The sequence below is a fragment of the Monodelphis domestica genome, chromosome 1 (assembly GCF_027887165.1).
Source record: "Monodelphis domestica isolate mMonDom1 chromosome 1, mMonDom1.pri, whole genome shotgun sequence".
In the NCBI taxonomy this organism is placed as follows: Eukaryota; Metazoa; Chordata; class Mammalia; order Didelphimorphia; family Didelphidae; genus Monodelphis; species Monodelphis domestica.
In genome coordinates this window covers 92676960-92694435 of record NC_077227.1, presented here as the reverse complement: position 1 = coordinate 92694435, position 17476 = coordinate 92676960, and the positions used below count along the sequence as shown (strand labels likewise).

At 36.1% G+C, this 17476-nt stretch overlaps 1 protein-coding gene across 2 annotated transcripts in view; it reads left to right on the top strand.

Moving 5' to 3' along the window:
- The first annotated feature begins 1693 nt into the window (after window positions 1-1693).
- PLPP4 (phospholipid phosphatase 4) overlaps window positions 1694-17476 on the top strand; it is a 214206-nt gene continuing 198423 nt past the window's right edge. Inside the window, exon 1 of one of the 2 annotated variants that reach the window (XM_001376673.5) lies at window positions 1694-2398. In XM_001376673.5, the coding sequence (XP_001376710.3) occupies window positions 2343-2398 (56 nt within the window). In that variant the 5' untranslated portion in view covers window positions 1694-2342. The remainder of the gene's footprint in view (window positions 2399-17476) is intronic. The other variant, XM_007478903.3, reaches the window with a different exon arrangement.

Here is a 17476-nt window from a genome sequence, read left to right as displayed (position 1 = left end):
AGAAGAGTAGTAGGTAAGGCTGCAAAGAAGGGTTGAGGCAGTATTATTGAGGGACTTGAATGCCAGGCTTGAAGGCTTTTATGCAGAAGGATAGTATGATTGAAGTTGTGCTGTAGGAAGTTTAATATGATAGTACATATAACATGGATTGAAAACATTGGAGGGGAGAGAGAAGAAAGGAATGCCAGTATGAAAATTATCATAATTAGTTCAGGAGAGGAGTAATCAGATGTTAAATACCACCCACACCTGAAGCTATCTATTCCTTCTTTGAATATAAGGAACCACAGCCCTTTCAAGCTGGAAGGCCCCAGAGATACCATCTATTCCAATTCTTTAAAATGAAAAAATGATTTGATTCAGAGAGTCACTTGCCAAAGGTAATACAGCATATTAGTGGCAGAGCTGAGACTAGACTATAGTTTTCCTAAACTCCCAGAATAATTGCAGAACTCTTTGTACCAATTATTTGATATAATACACATTGCTTGCACAGTGTGATGTGTGTATGAGGTAGGGAGAACAAGAGAGAAAAGGAGGAGAGAGAGAGGGGGGAGAGAGAGAGAAATAGAGAGAGAGAGAGAGAGAGAGAGAGAGAGAGAGAGAGAGAGAGAGAGAGAGAGAGAGAGAGAGAGAGAGAGAGAGAGAGGTTATTTTCCCTTTCGATAGATTGCCAAGTTCCTTGGGTTTATATATCTTTGGTACTTTTGCCTTTGCACTTACTCACAGCATACAAGTTACCTTGTCCTTGCCCATGGTAAATACTCAATGAAAATAGTTGGTCTGTTTTTTTTAAAATCACATTAGTTTTAGATTAATATTAACTTTTATACTTGGTTCAGTATTTATAGTAAAGTGAAAAGTATATAATTCCAATGGAAAGAATCACAGAATGTTAGGCTTGAGTCTTTAAAGACCATCAAATACAATATCCTCATTTTACAGCGGAAACTGAAGCTCAGAGATGGGAAAACACTTAAGTTCCCACACTTAGTTAAAGGAAGAGCAGGGGTTAGAAGCCTGGTCCCTTTTTTTGTGCTCTTTTAATGAGCTACCTTAAAGTTGATAGGAATTTAAGCTTCCATTCTGGGAATATGGCCTGGCCAATGCAAATAAAAGAGGTCAGATATTCTTCAAAGTTCATCAAAGAAAGAGCTTCAGGACTCTCTTAAGTTGGTGACAGACTCTCCAATTTTCAATCACCAGTGAATCCAAACCAAATAAACTAAATTTCAAAGCCACTAAGCTTTGGCTAGTGCCTTGTGTTTGAGATGGGACCTCCTTCTTTGGAGAGTCTGAGAAATTCCCTTTCTCGCTGAGGAGGGGAAAGAAAGAAAAAAAAATACACACCTGAAAATTGTGAGTCTGAGAACTGGAGGAGTAGGAGTCCAGAGGGGAATGGTATTTTTTTTTTAATTTTATCATCTTCAAGCAAAGGCTTTTATGCCATTCCCCCTTCTCATTTTGGTATATTATGGAAAGTCCAAGAAAGGAGGCAAAGAGTAGTTTTTTGGAAAGATGATCTTGGATGAAATTCTTAATACAAAAAAGAGGTGAAATGTAAGGTCTGAGTGCAGAACTGACACAATGTAAAAGCAACTGAAATAAACCATATATTATATGCGACTATTAATATATAATAGATGTAATACAAAGCTCTCTGTGTCTCAGTTTGTGTCTCTGTGTCTCTCTCATCATTTAAGAGAAACAGGCAGAGAGAAGAGAGCTTTATTTGCTTCGCTGAAGAGGAGCACAGAGCAGCTAACCAAAGTAGCCAGGGAAAAGACTGTCAAAGGCTCTGGAGACAGCGGGCATCCCTGGATTTTCCCCTCTCCAGATAAAGAAATCACAGATGCGGAAGACACGAAGTTATTTTTCCAATTGACGGCGGGGGAGAAGCATCCCTCCCCCTCTGGTCTCCGCGCTTGGGCACAGGCGAATCAAGAGCCAGAGGGAACAGCAGCAGCAGCAGCAGGGACCGCGGCGGCGCCGCAAGTAGCTCCGCTACCTGGGAGAGCGCCTGCCTCTCCAAGCAGCTTCCAGCGGTGCCTCCAGCTGTGGCTCCAGAGGCGCCTAGGTCCGCCGCGGGGAAATGGGCGAGGAGGAGGGACGGGGGCAGCTCTCCTCGCTGGGGGCCCTTTGGGGGACCGCTGGTTTAGGCTGAGCCCTGCCCCCTTTCCCCTCCCGCCCTCGCGTTCCCGCCCTCCCCCCCATCCAAGTCTGTGGTGCGTCTGAGTCTCAGACCGGACTGGTCTCTTTTAAAGAGAGGGGCGGCGTGGCGTGAGGTTCATCTGAGGGAAAGGGGCGCACTGCTTGGGACCGGTTCAGTATATCTACTCACCATGCGGGATCTGGCCATCGAGATCGGGGTTCGAGTACTCCTCTTTGGAGTCTTTGTGTAAGTATCTCACAAACGTGGGTAGGGAATAGGGATGGACGAAATCTGGGTCTAGGTCTCAACTTTCTTTATATCCTTACCAGTACTGGCCCCAGAGCGCCCCTTAGGCTCCTGCTTTCTACCTTTGGGGCATTTAGATGATTATTTAGCATCCTGTGCAGTCTCTGTTTTCCCTGGAACCCTGGCTCCTGAGCTCCTATATGTAGGCATGTGTGTGTGTGTGTGTGTGTGTGTGTGTGTGTGTGTGTGTGTGTGTGTGTAAGCGCTCAGGGGTAAACTGAGTCAGGACTAGAGTTTTGCTGGCTGCATTCAGCACATCCTTGTCTTGGCTAGGGGCTCTCCAAGGTTGGCAGATGTAGGTGCTCTATAATAGCTAAGGAGATAGAACAGTGTGGCTGCTTCCAGCTGCCCCTGCTTCCCCAAGACACTTGGAGATACTGAACCAACTCGGATTTTAGCGCACTGGGTTGGCTGGTGTCTGCCCTACTGCGCCCTTCCTTGGGTGATCACAGGGAAATGAAGGTTTTTATTTCAGAATTATAGATTTGGTCTCAGTCTGCATCCCTGGACATCTGCGATTTTACAGTAATGTTTAAAAATTGTTTTTACTTCTAAGCTCATCAATACTTCTCTATCCTTCATTCGTCCATCTTCACCATCTTGGAGATGGAAATGAAATAGTTCCCTGCTATTGTGCCTGTATCTTCATCTGTGTGTCTTTGCTGTTACTGTGGCAAAAATCCCTGTGAGATAGGATTTGGGGGGTGGGGGAGGGTCAAAGTAGAGATATTTTTCAGCAAGGAAAACTGTTGCCAGAATGGGAACAACACTACTGGATGGCTACCCCTGTCTGTGGACTTTGGAAGTCTGTGAAGTTCATTGTGGAATTCTTGTGCAGTAGTCTAAATAAAAGACAGATAGGAAGAAAAAGAAGATAATATTTGAAGAGAAAGATGAGCTTTTTGATGACCTTTGGCACAACTCAGTGCAGTATCTAGGAAACCTTTTCTTAGGGAGATGAACAAGTCATATATCTGGGGTTGGTCTCCTTCTAGTTTCTTAAATTGTACACCAAAGCCAGAAAGTCAATTGTATCTAATTCACTGCTAACCTCCTGATTCACTTAGGTTGCACTGAGCTACTACTCTTTCCATCTTTCTTAGATGAGTTCCTGGGGTTTTCTCAGCAATTGTATTACAGCAAAGCTGATCAATCTCAGATTACCAAACACATGTTAAGACACATCCCACCACCTGTGTGTTCTCCCCCATTAGGCAGCATACCCTCATCAGGCTTCCCAGAACTGGATTTTTTGCTTCTTGGAAATGTAACAACTACCCCTGCAATGTTTTCTGTTGCCTCAGTGCTCCCTCTCTACCTGTGGCTTGCTTCTGACTTTTAAAAATGTACAATAATAGGAAATTAACTGTTAGAGCTGAATGAACTTTCAGGATTTGTCATATTTTCAAAACTCCAGTAGAATCACAGAAACATTGTTTATTCCCTACCCTGTCCCCCTTTGGCTGCTAAACATCCAGGACACAATATCCAGAGGATCTTATCCCTTCTTCCAGGAAACTTTAAGTAATACTTTCCATTTGTTGTGCATTGGCATAGAAATAAAGTGTCTTCTTCTTAAATTCTTTCTTGGTCAGGGATGAAATTCACCCTGAGTATTTATTCCCAGCAGCCGGAGAGGGTGATGAACTCTCCCAGATGCAAGGAAATCCCTTCTCTTCCCCCTTCTTTAGTTTTAACACTAGTCTCATTCACTGGCAATAAGAAGAGAACTTTCCATCTGATCTTACTGCATTCACCAAATCTTTAGATGTGTTTTCTCCCCATCTTTCTCACCTTAAGAACAGGCATTAAAAGGCTGTGATTACAGACTGATCAAATAAAGACTGTTAGCATTTTTTGCTTTGCTTAATTGGATTCTTATTGGATGAAAATGATGAAAAATTGGGTGCTTGGGAAAGATATGTTGAATCTCTGGATGTCAGGATGTTGCATTACCTTGAGTTTACTACCCTTTTGACCCTTTGGTTTGATCTCTCAGGAATTATGTATGACCAGAATGCCCCATGGAATGCAGGGCTGAGTAATCTGAAATTCTCTTTCCAAGTTTATGTTCATATTTCCTCACTGAATGTTTATATGAGTCTTTTACCAAAAATAGTCTATCTGATGGATTTACCATTTTGTCCATTCTGGTTTTGTATACCTTATGTTTTCTGTAAAATAGTAACAGTGCAGCCATTCAGGCAACTAAAGTCTTTCTTCTGAATTTCCTTATATTAATGGATATAGAAAGAATAGAGAGTTACTTTCTTTCTATTTAGAGGAAAAATTTTGGATAAGGTAATGTCATTATGATGAAGATACCTTGCTCTTGAATTTAATGGACATTTTTACTGATATGTGACACTTGTAGCCTCCTAAGGGGCAATCTTTCCTTAGTGTCCGAATACTGGGTAGAAACAAACAAAGGAGTTTACACCAACTTATCACAGTTTATACAGTTGTTATGAGGATCAGTGAAGATAATGTCTATAAGATCCCACAATAATTGTTGACACATGTAAATCAATTGATAAATATTTATTAAGTACCTACTTTATGCCAAATGCTAGGGATGCAGAAAGAGGCAAAAGAATTACCCCCAAAAAAACTTATGATCTAATGGGGGAGACATTCTGTAAACGTATATACAAAGCTAGTTATATATGGGAATGAAGCAAAATCTATACATAACAGGTATTTAATAAATACTTATTCCCTTTGTATTCTTCTCTTTTACTTTAGGAAGGTTTTTAGTTGATGCAAAGACAATGGTCAAATTCATGTGCATGTTTATTATTAATAGATTAATTTTTAATCATAGAGTCATAAATTGAGAATTGGTAGGAACTTTAGAAGTCATTGAATTCATTTCTCTCATTTTACAGATGAGGAAACTGAGGTCCAGAAAAAGAAAGTATCTTTCATATAGGTAGTAGTAGAGCCAGTATTCAAACCCAAATCCTTTGATTCTGTTCTTTTTCACTATCTCATGTGTGTTATATCAGTTTCCAAGAATGGGAATAAACAAGCTGATAGAATCTGATTCTGAAAGGATTAGTGTGTAAACACTAGGGACTGATTATAGCTAAGTCCCGATTAGTACAAATAATGATTTCCCTAAAGTAGTTCTATTTGAATTTGAACTACATATTTCCATTGGGCTGGAACCAATCACCATATTTTGTATATTATAATTCCAAATAATATGAATTTGAATACATGTGACCACTTTGTGGGATTCATTATTCACACTAATTGGGACCTAGTTTTATTGCTTCAGGGTTCACTGTCACATAAAGAATTATGCAGATGTGGCACTGAATTGGACACATTATAGCTCTAAATCTATGCTATTCTGCTAAAGCATAGAGAGTTCTAGCTCACCAGTGGAATTTTTATGTCCTTAACTCATGTTTGGCATTTCCATCATTTTCTTCTTCAAGATGATGATGATGATGATGATGATGATGATGATGATATGGTGTGTGTTTGTGTGTGTGTGTGTGTGTGTGTGAGAGAGAGAGAGAGAGAGAGAGAGAGACAGAGAGAGAGAGAGAGAGACAGAGAGAGAGAGACAGAGAGACAGAAAGAGAGAGAGACAGAGAGAGAGAATTCATTTCCACATCTGGTGCAAAAACCTCTGGCTTTTAAGACAATCATCAGATAGATGATCATGTCCTTTGACTATATTTGAGTTGCACAAAAAGCATAACATCCTACAACAGGGATTTCTGGCCCAGTGTCTACTGACCTTGGTAGCTATACACAAGCAGTACTAATGAAGCTAATTTCACCTTTTATTTCTGATGGTCATGTAAACTCCTGGATTGACATTAAGGAGCTTGGGACTTCATAGAATAGGAACTGTTTGAAAACTGCATTCTCTTAAACTGGTGAGATAGATTTCTTTGAAGCCAAGATTTTCAGAACAACTGCTATTTCTCCTTTACTCTTTAAAAAATAACCAAGATATGTGTTCTATTCCACAGGCTTAGAAAATGGCTAGTTGCTCTATTAGGTATTTAACCCTAAGAACCTGTAATTTCTCTGAAGATCTTGATGAAGTACAGAGTTTTAGAATAGTAAGAGCAGATTGAAGAGTCAGGAGATCCAAGTTCCTATCTAAATTCTATAGTTCTACTACTATATTAGCTCTCCTAGGTGGGTGAGCCTAGACAAGTCATTTATAGCATCTGGTCTCCAGTTTCCTTATCTGTCAAAAAAGAGATGTGTTTGGAGCAGATGGATGACCTCTGAAATGTCTTCTAGGTCTTTTCTGGCTCTGAAATACTATAGTAGAAGAAACACTATATTAATTGGCATGGGATGAATATAGAAATAACATAACTATAACAAATTGAACTACCCAAAGCAATAATTTTTAATGAATCTGGAAGTCCTAGCCAGAGCATGGGAGCTATATTTCAGTCCACTAATGATTACCTTTGAATGACTAAGTGTGGGGAGTGCTGGAGATAACAGAGGCAAGATATCAAATTAATATTAATAGCTTATATGATACTTGACAAGTATAGAGTAAATATATGAATGAATGAAAATAATTATATGATAACAATTTATACAAATACAAAAAAAAAACCAAGATAGAATATGCCCTCAAGGAACATATATCCTAATATATGACAGTATTTAGAGGGGAGTAGAGGTCAGTGTAAGGGTATTTTGGTCTAAGAGCTTACAGAGATGTTATATACAGTTATTTGATTGACTGCAGGAATGGTAATGTTAATTTGATGGTTTTTCCTAGAGCAAAGTAAGCTCTTAAAATTAGAAGTGTAGGGTCCCAGGATGAAATTTGTAGGGCCCAGTAGGAATAAAGTGAAGTGACATATCAAGAATCTGTTCCCTAGTTTGATCTTCTCAACAACACTGTGAGCAGAGAAGTTTAATTGTTATATTTCCCATTTTACAAATTGGGAAATTAAGAGATGAAAGGATTTGCCCAAGGTTTTCAGCCCTGCTAGTAAGTGGCAGAGCTGTGACTTGAACTCAGGGCTTCTGATTCCCAGTACAGTCCTCTTTCTATTAAACCACATAGTAAAGAAATACCCTGATGATCTTTTTCTCCCTATGACTTTGGTTTGAAATTCCAAAGCCAACTCTGGACTTTGTTCACTAAGCAGTCAGTGAGAAAAAGTAGCTTGTAGCAAAACAGCCTCATGTCCTAATGAGCTAATTCTACCAATCTTAATGATTTGAACAAAAACATCCACAACTCATTAGTAATCCCTGATCGAACCAATTATCCCCAGTTGTACTTTTAACTTTGAAACACAGATGAGCATAACTCAGAATAGTATTTTGGGGCTAACTTTATCCTGAGTTCTAAATATCAATGAAAAGCAGCTGATTATGAACAAGATTTTAATTCTATCAAGGCAAATATGATATATATGCAGACAACAACTTCTGTGAATGGGGTTTCCTGGTTCTTTAAGTATCAGGGGATGAAATCTATTGATTTATTGGTTTGAACAGAAAAGACAAAAGCTCATCCCTGCAGGGAATAAACTAACATCTCTTTTTCTTTCTGCTTGTGGCATCCATCATTTTAGTAGAAGTTAAAGGAGTTTGGATATTTTTAAAGAACTAGAAGAGACAGATCATATAGTTCAAACAGCCCTTATTTTACATTTAAGGTAAATGTCCTTATGTAAATGTAAATGTAAAGAGAAGTAACCCACTTGAGGTAGCCTGGGGAATAAATAGCAGAGTTGGAATGAAAACTGAGGTCCTTTGACTGCAAATTCTCTGGGTACTTTCACTGTACGATGGTATCTCCACTTCATCCATTCAAAAATCTCCTCAATTCTGGAACATGTACATAAAGAATCTTAGGTAAGTAATAATCTGAAATTGAAATCCTGAGTTAGTTACTGCTAAGGGAGTTGGGTAGACTTCTTTTAGGAGGCAACTGTGGTGTAGATAGCATATTGAGGAGATTCATCCTACTTCTGTTCTGTAGTTGACTTGCTGTGTAACCCGGGGCAAGTTCCTTCTCTCTGAGAATTTGTTTTCTTCTCTGCAAAATGAGGATTTTGGCTTGAATAATAATGTCTAGGGTCTCTTCCAACCCTCACTTTGTGATGCTAAGAGGTCATAGAGAAAAGGCCTAGAAATGAAGACTTTCTTTTCCTTTCACTTTTAGTGATATTACAGACTTATTGCTCACCCCTACCCTTCTTCTTCCTTCCCTTTTCCAGAAAGCCATCCCTTATAATAAAAAATTTTAAGACAATTGAAGGGGGAAAAGCAATTTAGCAAAACTAATTACTTTAACTGTGTCTGACAGTATAATGCAATGTTCTACAATCAGGTCCCCCACCTCTTCGTTGAAGGAAACAAGCTGCATCATCTTCTTTCTTCTTTGGAGCCAGAGTGGATTACTATAATTTCCTGTCTTTCACATTAAATGTTTGTTGTTGCTGTTCTTTCTATTTCCATTGTTAAAGTCATTTATTGAACTTTTTCCTGGTTCTTCCTGCTTCCATTTGCACAAGTTCTAATAATTCTTCTCATGGTTTTCTGTATCCCCCACATTCATCATTTCTTAAAGTTTAGTAATATTGCATTCTATTCATGTGTTACAATTGCTTAGCCATTTCCCAACTGATAAACTTTTATTTTTTCTGGGTCATTGCCACTAAAATATGTTGATTATATTATGTGGGTTATATGGAACTTTTCGATCAATGAACTCTTTAGTAGTTTATATGTAACAATGGGATATCTGGTTTCAAAAATATTTGAATTATTTAACATTATAGCAAATTTCTTTCCATAATGCTTGGAACAATGAACAACTCTAATAATAATGTATTAGTATGCTGTATTTACACAATAATATTGATATTTTCAGATATCAATGGAAAGCCCTTAATCAGGTATATTTCATAGCTATGTCTACTGAAAAATATATTTTTAAATCAACAAGCATTTATTAAGTGTCTTCTATTTGTCAGTTGTTGGATTGGCTGCTTGGAATTAACATACAAGTATTTAAATAATCCCTATTCTCTAGGAGCTTACATTCTAACAAGGGAGACAACCAGTACATGTGAGGCAAAGGCCTGGCTTGAGTCAATTCTTGAAAAAGGATGTGGCCAGTACAAAGTCATGAAAAAAGGAAATGGAGGGTCACATATATTTACATATATATAAACTGCAGAATACTCATACCAAAAGATATCTCTCTGTGTATAAAACAAATAAAAATTAAGTCCCACTGCAAAGTCTCCATTTCCCAAATGAACACAATAACCAAGATCTTAATAAACCTTATACTATGCATCACTTTGGAAAGACTTCCAAGAGAAGAAAAGAAAAAAACTGGATAACAGAATGATAAAAATTAGGCTTAGACCAACATTTTACACCATCTATCACCAAAATCTCAATTTTGTTATATGACCTGAGTAAATATTAGAAGTTACATATTATATATATATATATATATATATCCAATTAGCCTTTTGCATTTTACCTTCCTGGAAGTAATTTTTTATCTATGAAGAAAAGAGTAAATGTCCTTTTAGTACAGACCTATATCTTTAAATATATTAAAATTATTTAATGAAATTCAGACACTTAAGTTTATTCCCACTGGCACATCTTAATTTATCAAAGTAAGATCTAGACATATTGGAAACAAAGCGAGTAAATAAATGGGAATTTCTTTATACTGCAAGATTTTCTTCATTTTACAAAAAAAGAGATTTACTTTGAGGTTCCCATAAATAATCAACTCATATTTCAAAAATATAATTATACATTCAACATGTTATTAATGCATGACTTGTGGGAAACATACACAATATGCTATCCAAATCAAAGTACCTCAATCCCATACAGGGACTTACTTTACGAAATTGTGTTGAAGTTTCAGTCCTTATTTTCCTCTCAATACCTCCTGTCCTCACTTCTTGCCTGCCAAAGAGATTTCCACAATCGATGGCTACAGGTAAAATCATCAAAAGTTCTATCCTCAGCATTGATCATCCTCTCTCACTAGGTTTCCTGAGCAGAAGTTCAGAGACTATGGCTGATCCTTCTTCTTGTAGCAAATGGGTTTGATTTGAATTCAGATCTTCCTGACTGGGTCTGGCACCCTATTCACTATACCACCTTTCTGCTTCAATGATCATTATTCACTTCTTTTTTATCTTAATTTATTTCCACATTATAAGTCAATATGACTTTTAATAATAGTTTTCTAACACTTTGTGATCCATGTTCTCTCTCTCCCTTCCACCTCTGCCCTTATCTCAAAATGGCAAGTAATACAGTATAGGTTGTTCATGTATTCTCATGCAATACATATTTGCATGTTCATCATGTTATGAAATGAGAAACATATTGGTTACACTAGAGAAAAATTCACAGAGGAAATAAAGGGAAGAATGCTATGTTTCAATCTTCATTCAGAGTCTGCCAATTCCTTCTTTGGTGATGACTCATGAATCCCTTAGAGTTGTCCTGGACTTTGCCTTGCAGATAATAGTTAAGTTACTCACAGTTGACTATCATATTTTGTTGCTGTTACTGTGTCAAGGTTCTCCTGGTTCTGCTTACTTCCCTTTTCATCACTTCATATAAATCTTTGCAGGTTCTTTTGTGATTGTCTTGTTTATCATTTTTCACGCCGTAATAGTGTTCCATTACAATCATACACCACAACTTAACTGTTCCCCAATTGATGGACATCTCTTCATTTTCTAATTCTTTGCCACCACAGAAAAAGCAGTTATAAATATTAGTGGTAGTATTGCTGGATTAAAGGGTATATGGAATTTTATTTATTTATATAATTTATATATGGTTTTGGTTTCAAATTGTTCTTCAGAATGGTTATATAAGTTCACAGCTCTGCCAACAGTGTATTAGTGCTTCAGTTTTCCCACATCCCTTCCAACATTTATCATTTTCCTTTTTTTGTCTCATTATCCATAGGTAATAGGTGTGAGGTGATATGTCATAATTTTTAAAATTTGCATTTTAATATATTGTGATTTGGAGCATGTTTTTCATACAACTGAAGATAGTTTGAATTTTTTCATTGGTAAACTTGTTAATTTAATTTGGTCCATAATAACTATTTCACATCTTGTAATGTTCTTTCTGTTACATCATGTTTGGACATAAATTCTTCCCTCGTCCATAGATATGACAGATGAACTTTCTATGCTCCCCTATTTGTTTATGGCATCAACCTTTATCTCCAAATCATGTATCCATTTTGATTTTATATTGGGATATGGTGTGATGAGTTGGTCTATGCCTAGTTATTGTCATATTGTTTTCCTGTTTCCTCAAGCAGTTTTTTTTATCAAACAGTGAGTTCTTCTTCCAAAAGCTTAAATCTTTGGATTTTTCAAATATTATGTTACTATGGTCATTTATTATTGCGTGTTGAGTACTTTATATATTCCATTGTTTCACTACTCTATTTCTTAACTGGTACCAGATTATTTTGATGGTTGCCTCTTTATAATACAGTTCTAGATGCTGAACTATTTAGCTACCTTTCTTAATATTTGTTTTCATTAATTCCCTTGATTTTCTTGGCTAATTATTCTTCCATATGAATTTTATTATTATTTTTATGCTCTATGAAATTATTTTGGGTAGTTTGATTGGTATGGCACTGAATAATTTAAAATTAGATATAATTGCCATTTCTAGTATCTCATCTCAGCCCCCATAAGCTTTTTTAAAAAATCTGACTTTATGTTCAAAGTGTTTTATAGTTGTGATCATATAATTCCTGGATTTGTGTTGGCACGTAGATGACCAGGTATTTTTGTCTAGTTATTTTAGATGATATTTCTCTTTCTATCCCTTAGTGTTGGACTTTATTGGTAGTATAAAGAAATGCTAATGTTTTTATTTAATATCCAGCAATTTTGGTAAAGTTAATTGTTTTGACTTTTTTGTTGTTGATTCTCCAGGATTCTCTAATTATACTATCCATCATGTCATATACAAAAGGATAGCCTTATTTCCATATTGCCTATTCTAATTCCTTAAATTTATTTTTCTTTTATTGCTATTGCTAGCATTTCTAGTATAAAACTGAATTGTAGTATTGGTAATGGGCTTCCTTGCTTCACTCCTGATCTTACTAGGAAGGCTTCTAGCTTATACACATTAAAAATAATATTTGCTAATGGTTTTAGATAGATGCTCTTCATCATTTTAAGGAATGTTCCATTTATTCCCATTTTATAGTATTTTTCATATGAATGGATGTTTTATTTTGTCAAAAACTTTTCCTACATCTATTGAGATAATCATATGGTTTTTGTTGATTTTTTTGTTATTGATAGTTAATTATGCTGTTAGTTTTCTCAATATTGAACCATCCTTGCATTCCTGGTGTCAAACTCACTTGACCATAGTGTACGACTCTTGTGATATATTGATGTAATCTCATTGGTAGTATTTTATTAAAAAATTGTGCATCAATATTAGAGAGATTGGTCTTCCACTTATTATAAGAAATTTCAAAACCTTAATCTACTAAAATGATTCTAAAGGCATTTTTAGAAAATGTCCTTGCACCTAGTAGTTTTCAAATATATATTTGTTTAGTGAATAACAAGTCTTCTTAAAACTATTAATTCCGAACCACACAGAATACACTAGGCATGCTAGGCACATTTCACTGCTGGATATATTTATCCTTTAGAGTTCTTTCAATCAAAGACCTTTCCGAAGCCATGTAGGTAGATGGTAGAGCAAATGTGTGTGTGTATCTGTTTTTCTTCTTCCCTGGAAGCCTTTTGCTTGTTATTTGATTAATGAAACATCTTCTGCTTTTGAAATATTATTTACCATTGTAAAAGGAGTTTACTGTATTGAGAATTCTGAGAATTTATGGTTCTTTATAATACTACCAGAGAAATAATCAGCCTCATAACTTGTGGATATAGTTATTTCAACTTATCATAAAGATTATTACTTTTATGACCCACATAGGACTCAGAAAAGATTTGGAAACTTCTGGATTCAGTTTGTTGTTATGAAAGATTCTTTAACTAATAAAAATGTAGCATCAGCAACTTGTCTTCTTTTGAAACAAACTGCTGTACCAGTTCATGGATGTGCTTTATAGCAGTCAATCACTGATTTGTGGAAAGGAATCTATTTTATAGGAGGAGGCTGACACCTATCAATAGATCTTAATAGAACTCCTCATTGTGCAGACTGAAGTCAAACAACTTTACATGTTAAGGCGATATTATTAGATATCCTATTCTGACTAGGAGAGACCCAGAAAAGTTCAAATGATTAAGTATGGACTGAGAGATAATTGAATAGTCTTCAATTATATGAGGCCTATTCACATGGAAGATGGTGATTAGCTCTTTTCCATTTTCACTGAGTATAAAAAAAAAACAAAGAAAATTGGCTCTAGCAGCAGCTGGGAATGGATTTTCATTACTAAAAGAAGCACTTTTTGATAGAAAGAATTGTTCATCACTGTGAGATGTTTCTTTCTCCTGAGCCCATTAGAAGTAGCTTTAGTTTCTATTGGCCTAGATGAAGTCTTCTAAACACCAAAGATGGAAGTAAGCTTCATAATTCAAGAAAACTGTGAACTATATTACTAATAGTAAATAAACTTATAAAATGCTTTGAGATTTAGAATACTTAAAGGTCTATGGTTTTTTAAAATGTTCATGTGGTTTTTCTTCTACCAATAGAGGTTGCAGTTTCTTTACAAATTGTTAGATGGTCTTTGAGAGTTGTTTTGAACAAAAATTCCCTCTCAATCCAGCCAATCTGGTGATGAATTTCTCCAAAATCAGAGAAGTTTGCCTTTGATCAAGAAACACACAATCTGGTATTTGTATAACACTCTAAGGTTTGCATAGTATTTTATATATATATATATATATATATATATATATATATAATCTCATTTTATCCTTGCAACCATTGTGTGAAATAAATTATTTATTCCCATTTTACAGATGTGGAAACTAAGGCACAGAGCTAGTGAATATCTGAGGCTGTACTTGAACTGAGGTTCACTGGACTACAAGTGCTGCATTCTCTCCACTAATATAATAAATCAAAATTTTATTTGAATTTTCATCCTGCACCTTCCCCTTCATAACTGTGCTCTAATAGTATAGCTTTTGGTCACTGTCATCTGCAATAAAGCAATAAAATTTGAAGATTTTGAAAAATAATTATTCAACATGGGATTGATTCTTTTTCAGAATAGAAGTAAAGACTGGACTCATTAATATCTGAGATCCCTACCCTCCAACTGCAAGATTTTATGATTTTAATTTTTAGTGAGTGCCTATTGGTGCCCAGAATAGTAAATGATGTGTGAATGAAAATATGTCTAAGGTGTGTTCTGCCCGCAAATACTTTAAATTAAGTCTGGGGATTAGATACATGCACATAACTATCAATGTGAGATACTTTGTTTTAACTACAATTATATTCTATCTTGACATTAATTGGCTCCAAAGAAGATAAGTTTAGGAGAATCACTGTTTGATAGGAGACAGTTATCACTTACAGGAACAAAATTACAAATGGAAGATACATATCAGTGTTACAATATGTTCTATAAAATATTTATATTAAAATATATGTGAAAAACATGGAGATTGAGTTTTACTGTGAGACTTCACAAAGACATAACATGAAAATCCAAATAAAATCTGATATAAGGAGCAGATAAGTCTTTGGCTCATGAAAGACCACTAAATGGTATCTCAAAGAATGAAAACTTTAAGTCAGTGAATAGTAGAAATGGTCAGGATATTAGAGATCCTCATTTAAAACCCCTTCATCTTGTAGATGAAGGATTTCAGCCTCAGAGCAAGTAAATTGCTAAGAATACATAGTCAGTTACTGGTAGAACCAGACCTCAAGCCAAGGTAGGTCTTCTGACTCTCAGGTGTCCCCCATACACTGCTGCCTAATTCATGAGAGAGAAAAATTTTACATAAGAATCTGTTCAATTCTTCTCCATCAACTTGGACCCACTTATTGGAAGCTGATGGAAAAACTCAGGTTTAGTGGCTCTCACTACAAGCTTTAGTGAAGTTTTTACTCTGTGATTGCCCAAAGGGACTCCTTTGACTGGGTTTTCATCTCTATTCTGATTTGTTCTCTCCTAATGGCCCTGAACATTAGAGAGAAGCCATTAAAGTCTGTTCCAGTAGCCTGTGGGCATGGAGTGAAAACTGGTTTATGGTTCCTAAGTAGAAATAGTGGTATTGGTTGTAAATCCAAGGATCTGAAGAACATTTGAAAGGGATGCTGGTTTTCTCCTTCAATCTCAACCTCCACAAAATACCTGCAACATTAACCAGAGGAGCTAAAGAGTAAGAAGAGTAGTGAGCTCTCAGGCTCTGTGGGGGCAGCTTCAACAGTAGCCAGACTAGAAAGAAGTATCTGAATTCTGAGAATGCAATAGTTGCTGCTCAGCACCATCCAAGGGGTCACAGCTATGTTGATATGTCTTTGGAAGCAAGGGCTGGCTAGCCTCTTTGCTTTGCTGGCTTAGAGCTATTATGGCAGTTAAAGGTGTTGTCTGAATTTATATTACTCTCAGAGGTCCAGTAATGTCCTTACCAGGTCTGTGCCCACTGATCATTCCTTCCTGATGGGAGAGATGGCAAGAAGAGAGGAAGTATAATAGGGTAGTAGAGTAGTTTACTTGGACAGTTACTTTCCATTCAGAAATCTATATATATTCAAATGAACACTGTAAAAATGTTCTTTTCTAGTCTTACCTTAATGCAGAGGCTTGTTTCAAGTTAGGACTCCAGAAGGATTTTTCTTTCAATTGCTTCAAAAGTATAGCCCAAATGCTAGCCATGAATTAAACGAGATGTTTTGTATTCCAAAGGCTATTTCCCTCCTTTTAATTTTGAGCAGATTCTGTTAGAAGACAACATTTCCTCAAGGAATAAAGAAATGGAGGAAGCATTAAGTGGGATCAGATCACTTTTTGCTTGTTTTTGTGCTATGGCTTGTCAGCAGAAACTGTTTTTTGAAAATATGAAAAAGAGGGAAAATTGTGTCATAGTGTATCATATTCATTTATTCATTCATTTATATATTATTTTTATGCTAAAATCTAATATGTTCCATAAAAGGGTCACTTTAATATCTCATCAGTGTTTTTTGCAGAATATGGCAGCAGATTTTAAGGTGGAAAGATTTTGAATATGAACCCTGCAACAGACTACAAGGCCTATCCAATGATTACACAGCTAAGTGTGGGGAGAGACCTACCACCTTCTTGTTGGGCACTGAGCAATAAATTCTTTGGCTATGGTGACTCATAAAATAGAATATTTTTTTTCAAAATAACCTCACTTCAATCCTGTTATCTTTTACTCCTGCATTGAGAGTGGTAGGGTGGCATAAGATTCTACCATTTAAAATCCAGCCCTAAATGTGAATTTTACCGTTGGTCAACTAATGAGATGTTTACCCACTGACCAGTGAATTATATTGTGGCAAAATGGAATCACATAAATAGTGATATTATTGCTATAAATGAAAATAGAAAACAAGTAGTTTGTAGTTAAATTGAAAGATAGCTTATAGATTGGCCTTAGAGAAGTAAATAAAAGTGTTGGTGAATTTTATAGCTGAGGGTATCAAGAGGCATCATTTCAGAAGATCCTTGTTTTTCTTGCCGTGCAGTGATAATAATGGTCATAAAAAGAGATTTCTGTGAAGTCAATTTAGGTATTAACTTTGCTGTAGGGGATGAAGAAGTAGAGAAATTCAATGAAAATTTTGACAAAGCTGCCTAAAGCAAGTCAACATATGTTCCCTTGTATATGGTAACTTCCATGCAAAGGTGAGTATTGGAGAATACACTGAAAAACAAGATGGAACATAAATTTTCTGGATTCAAAAATAATCAGTCGATAAGCATTTATCATGCACCTCCTAGATGCCAGATACTGGCTAGATATATATGCAAATGAAACAATCCTTTGCTTTGAA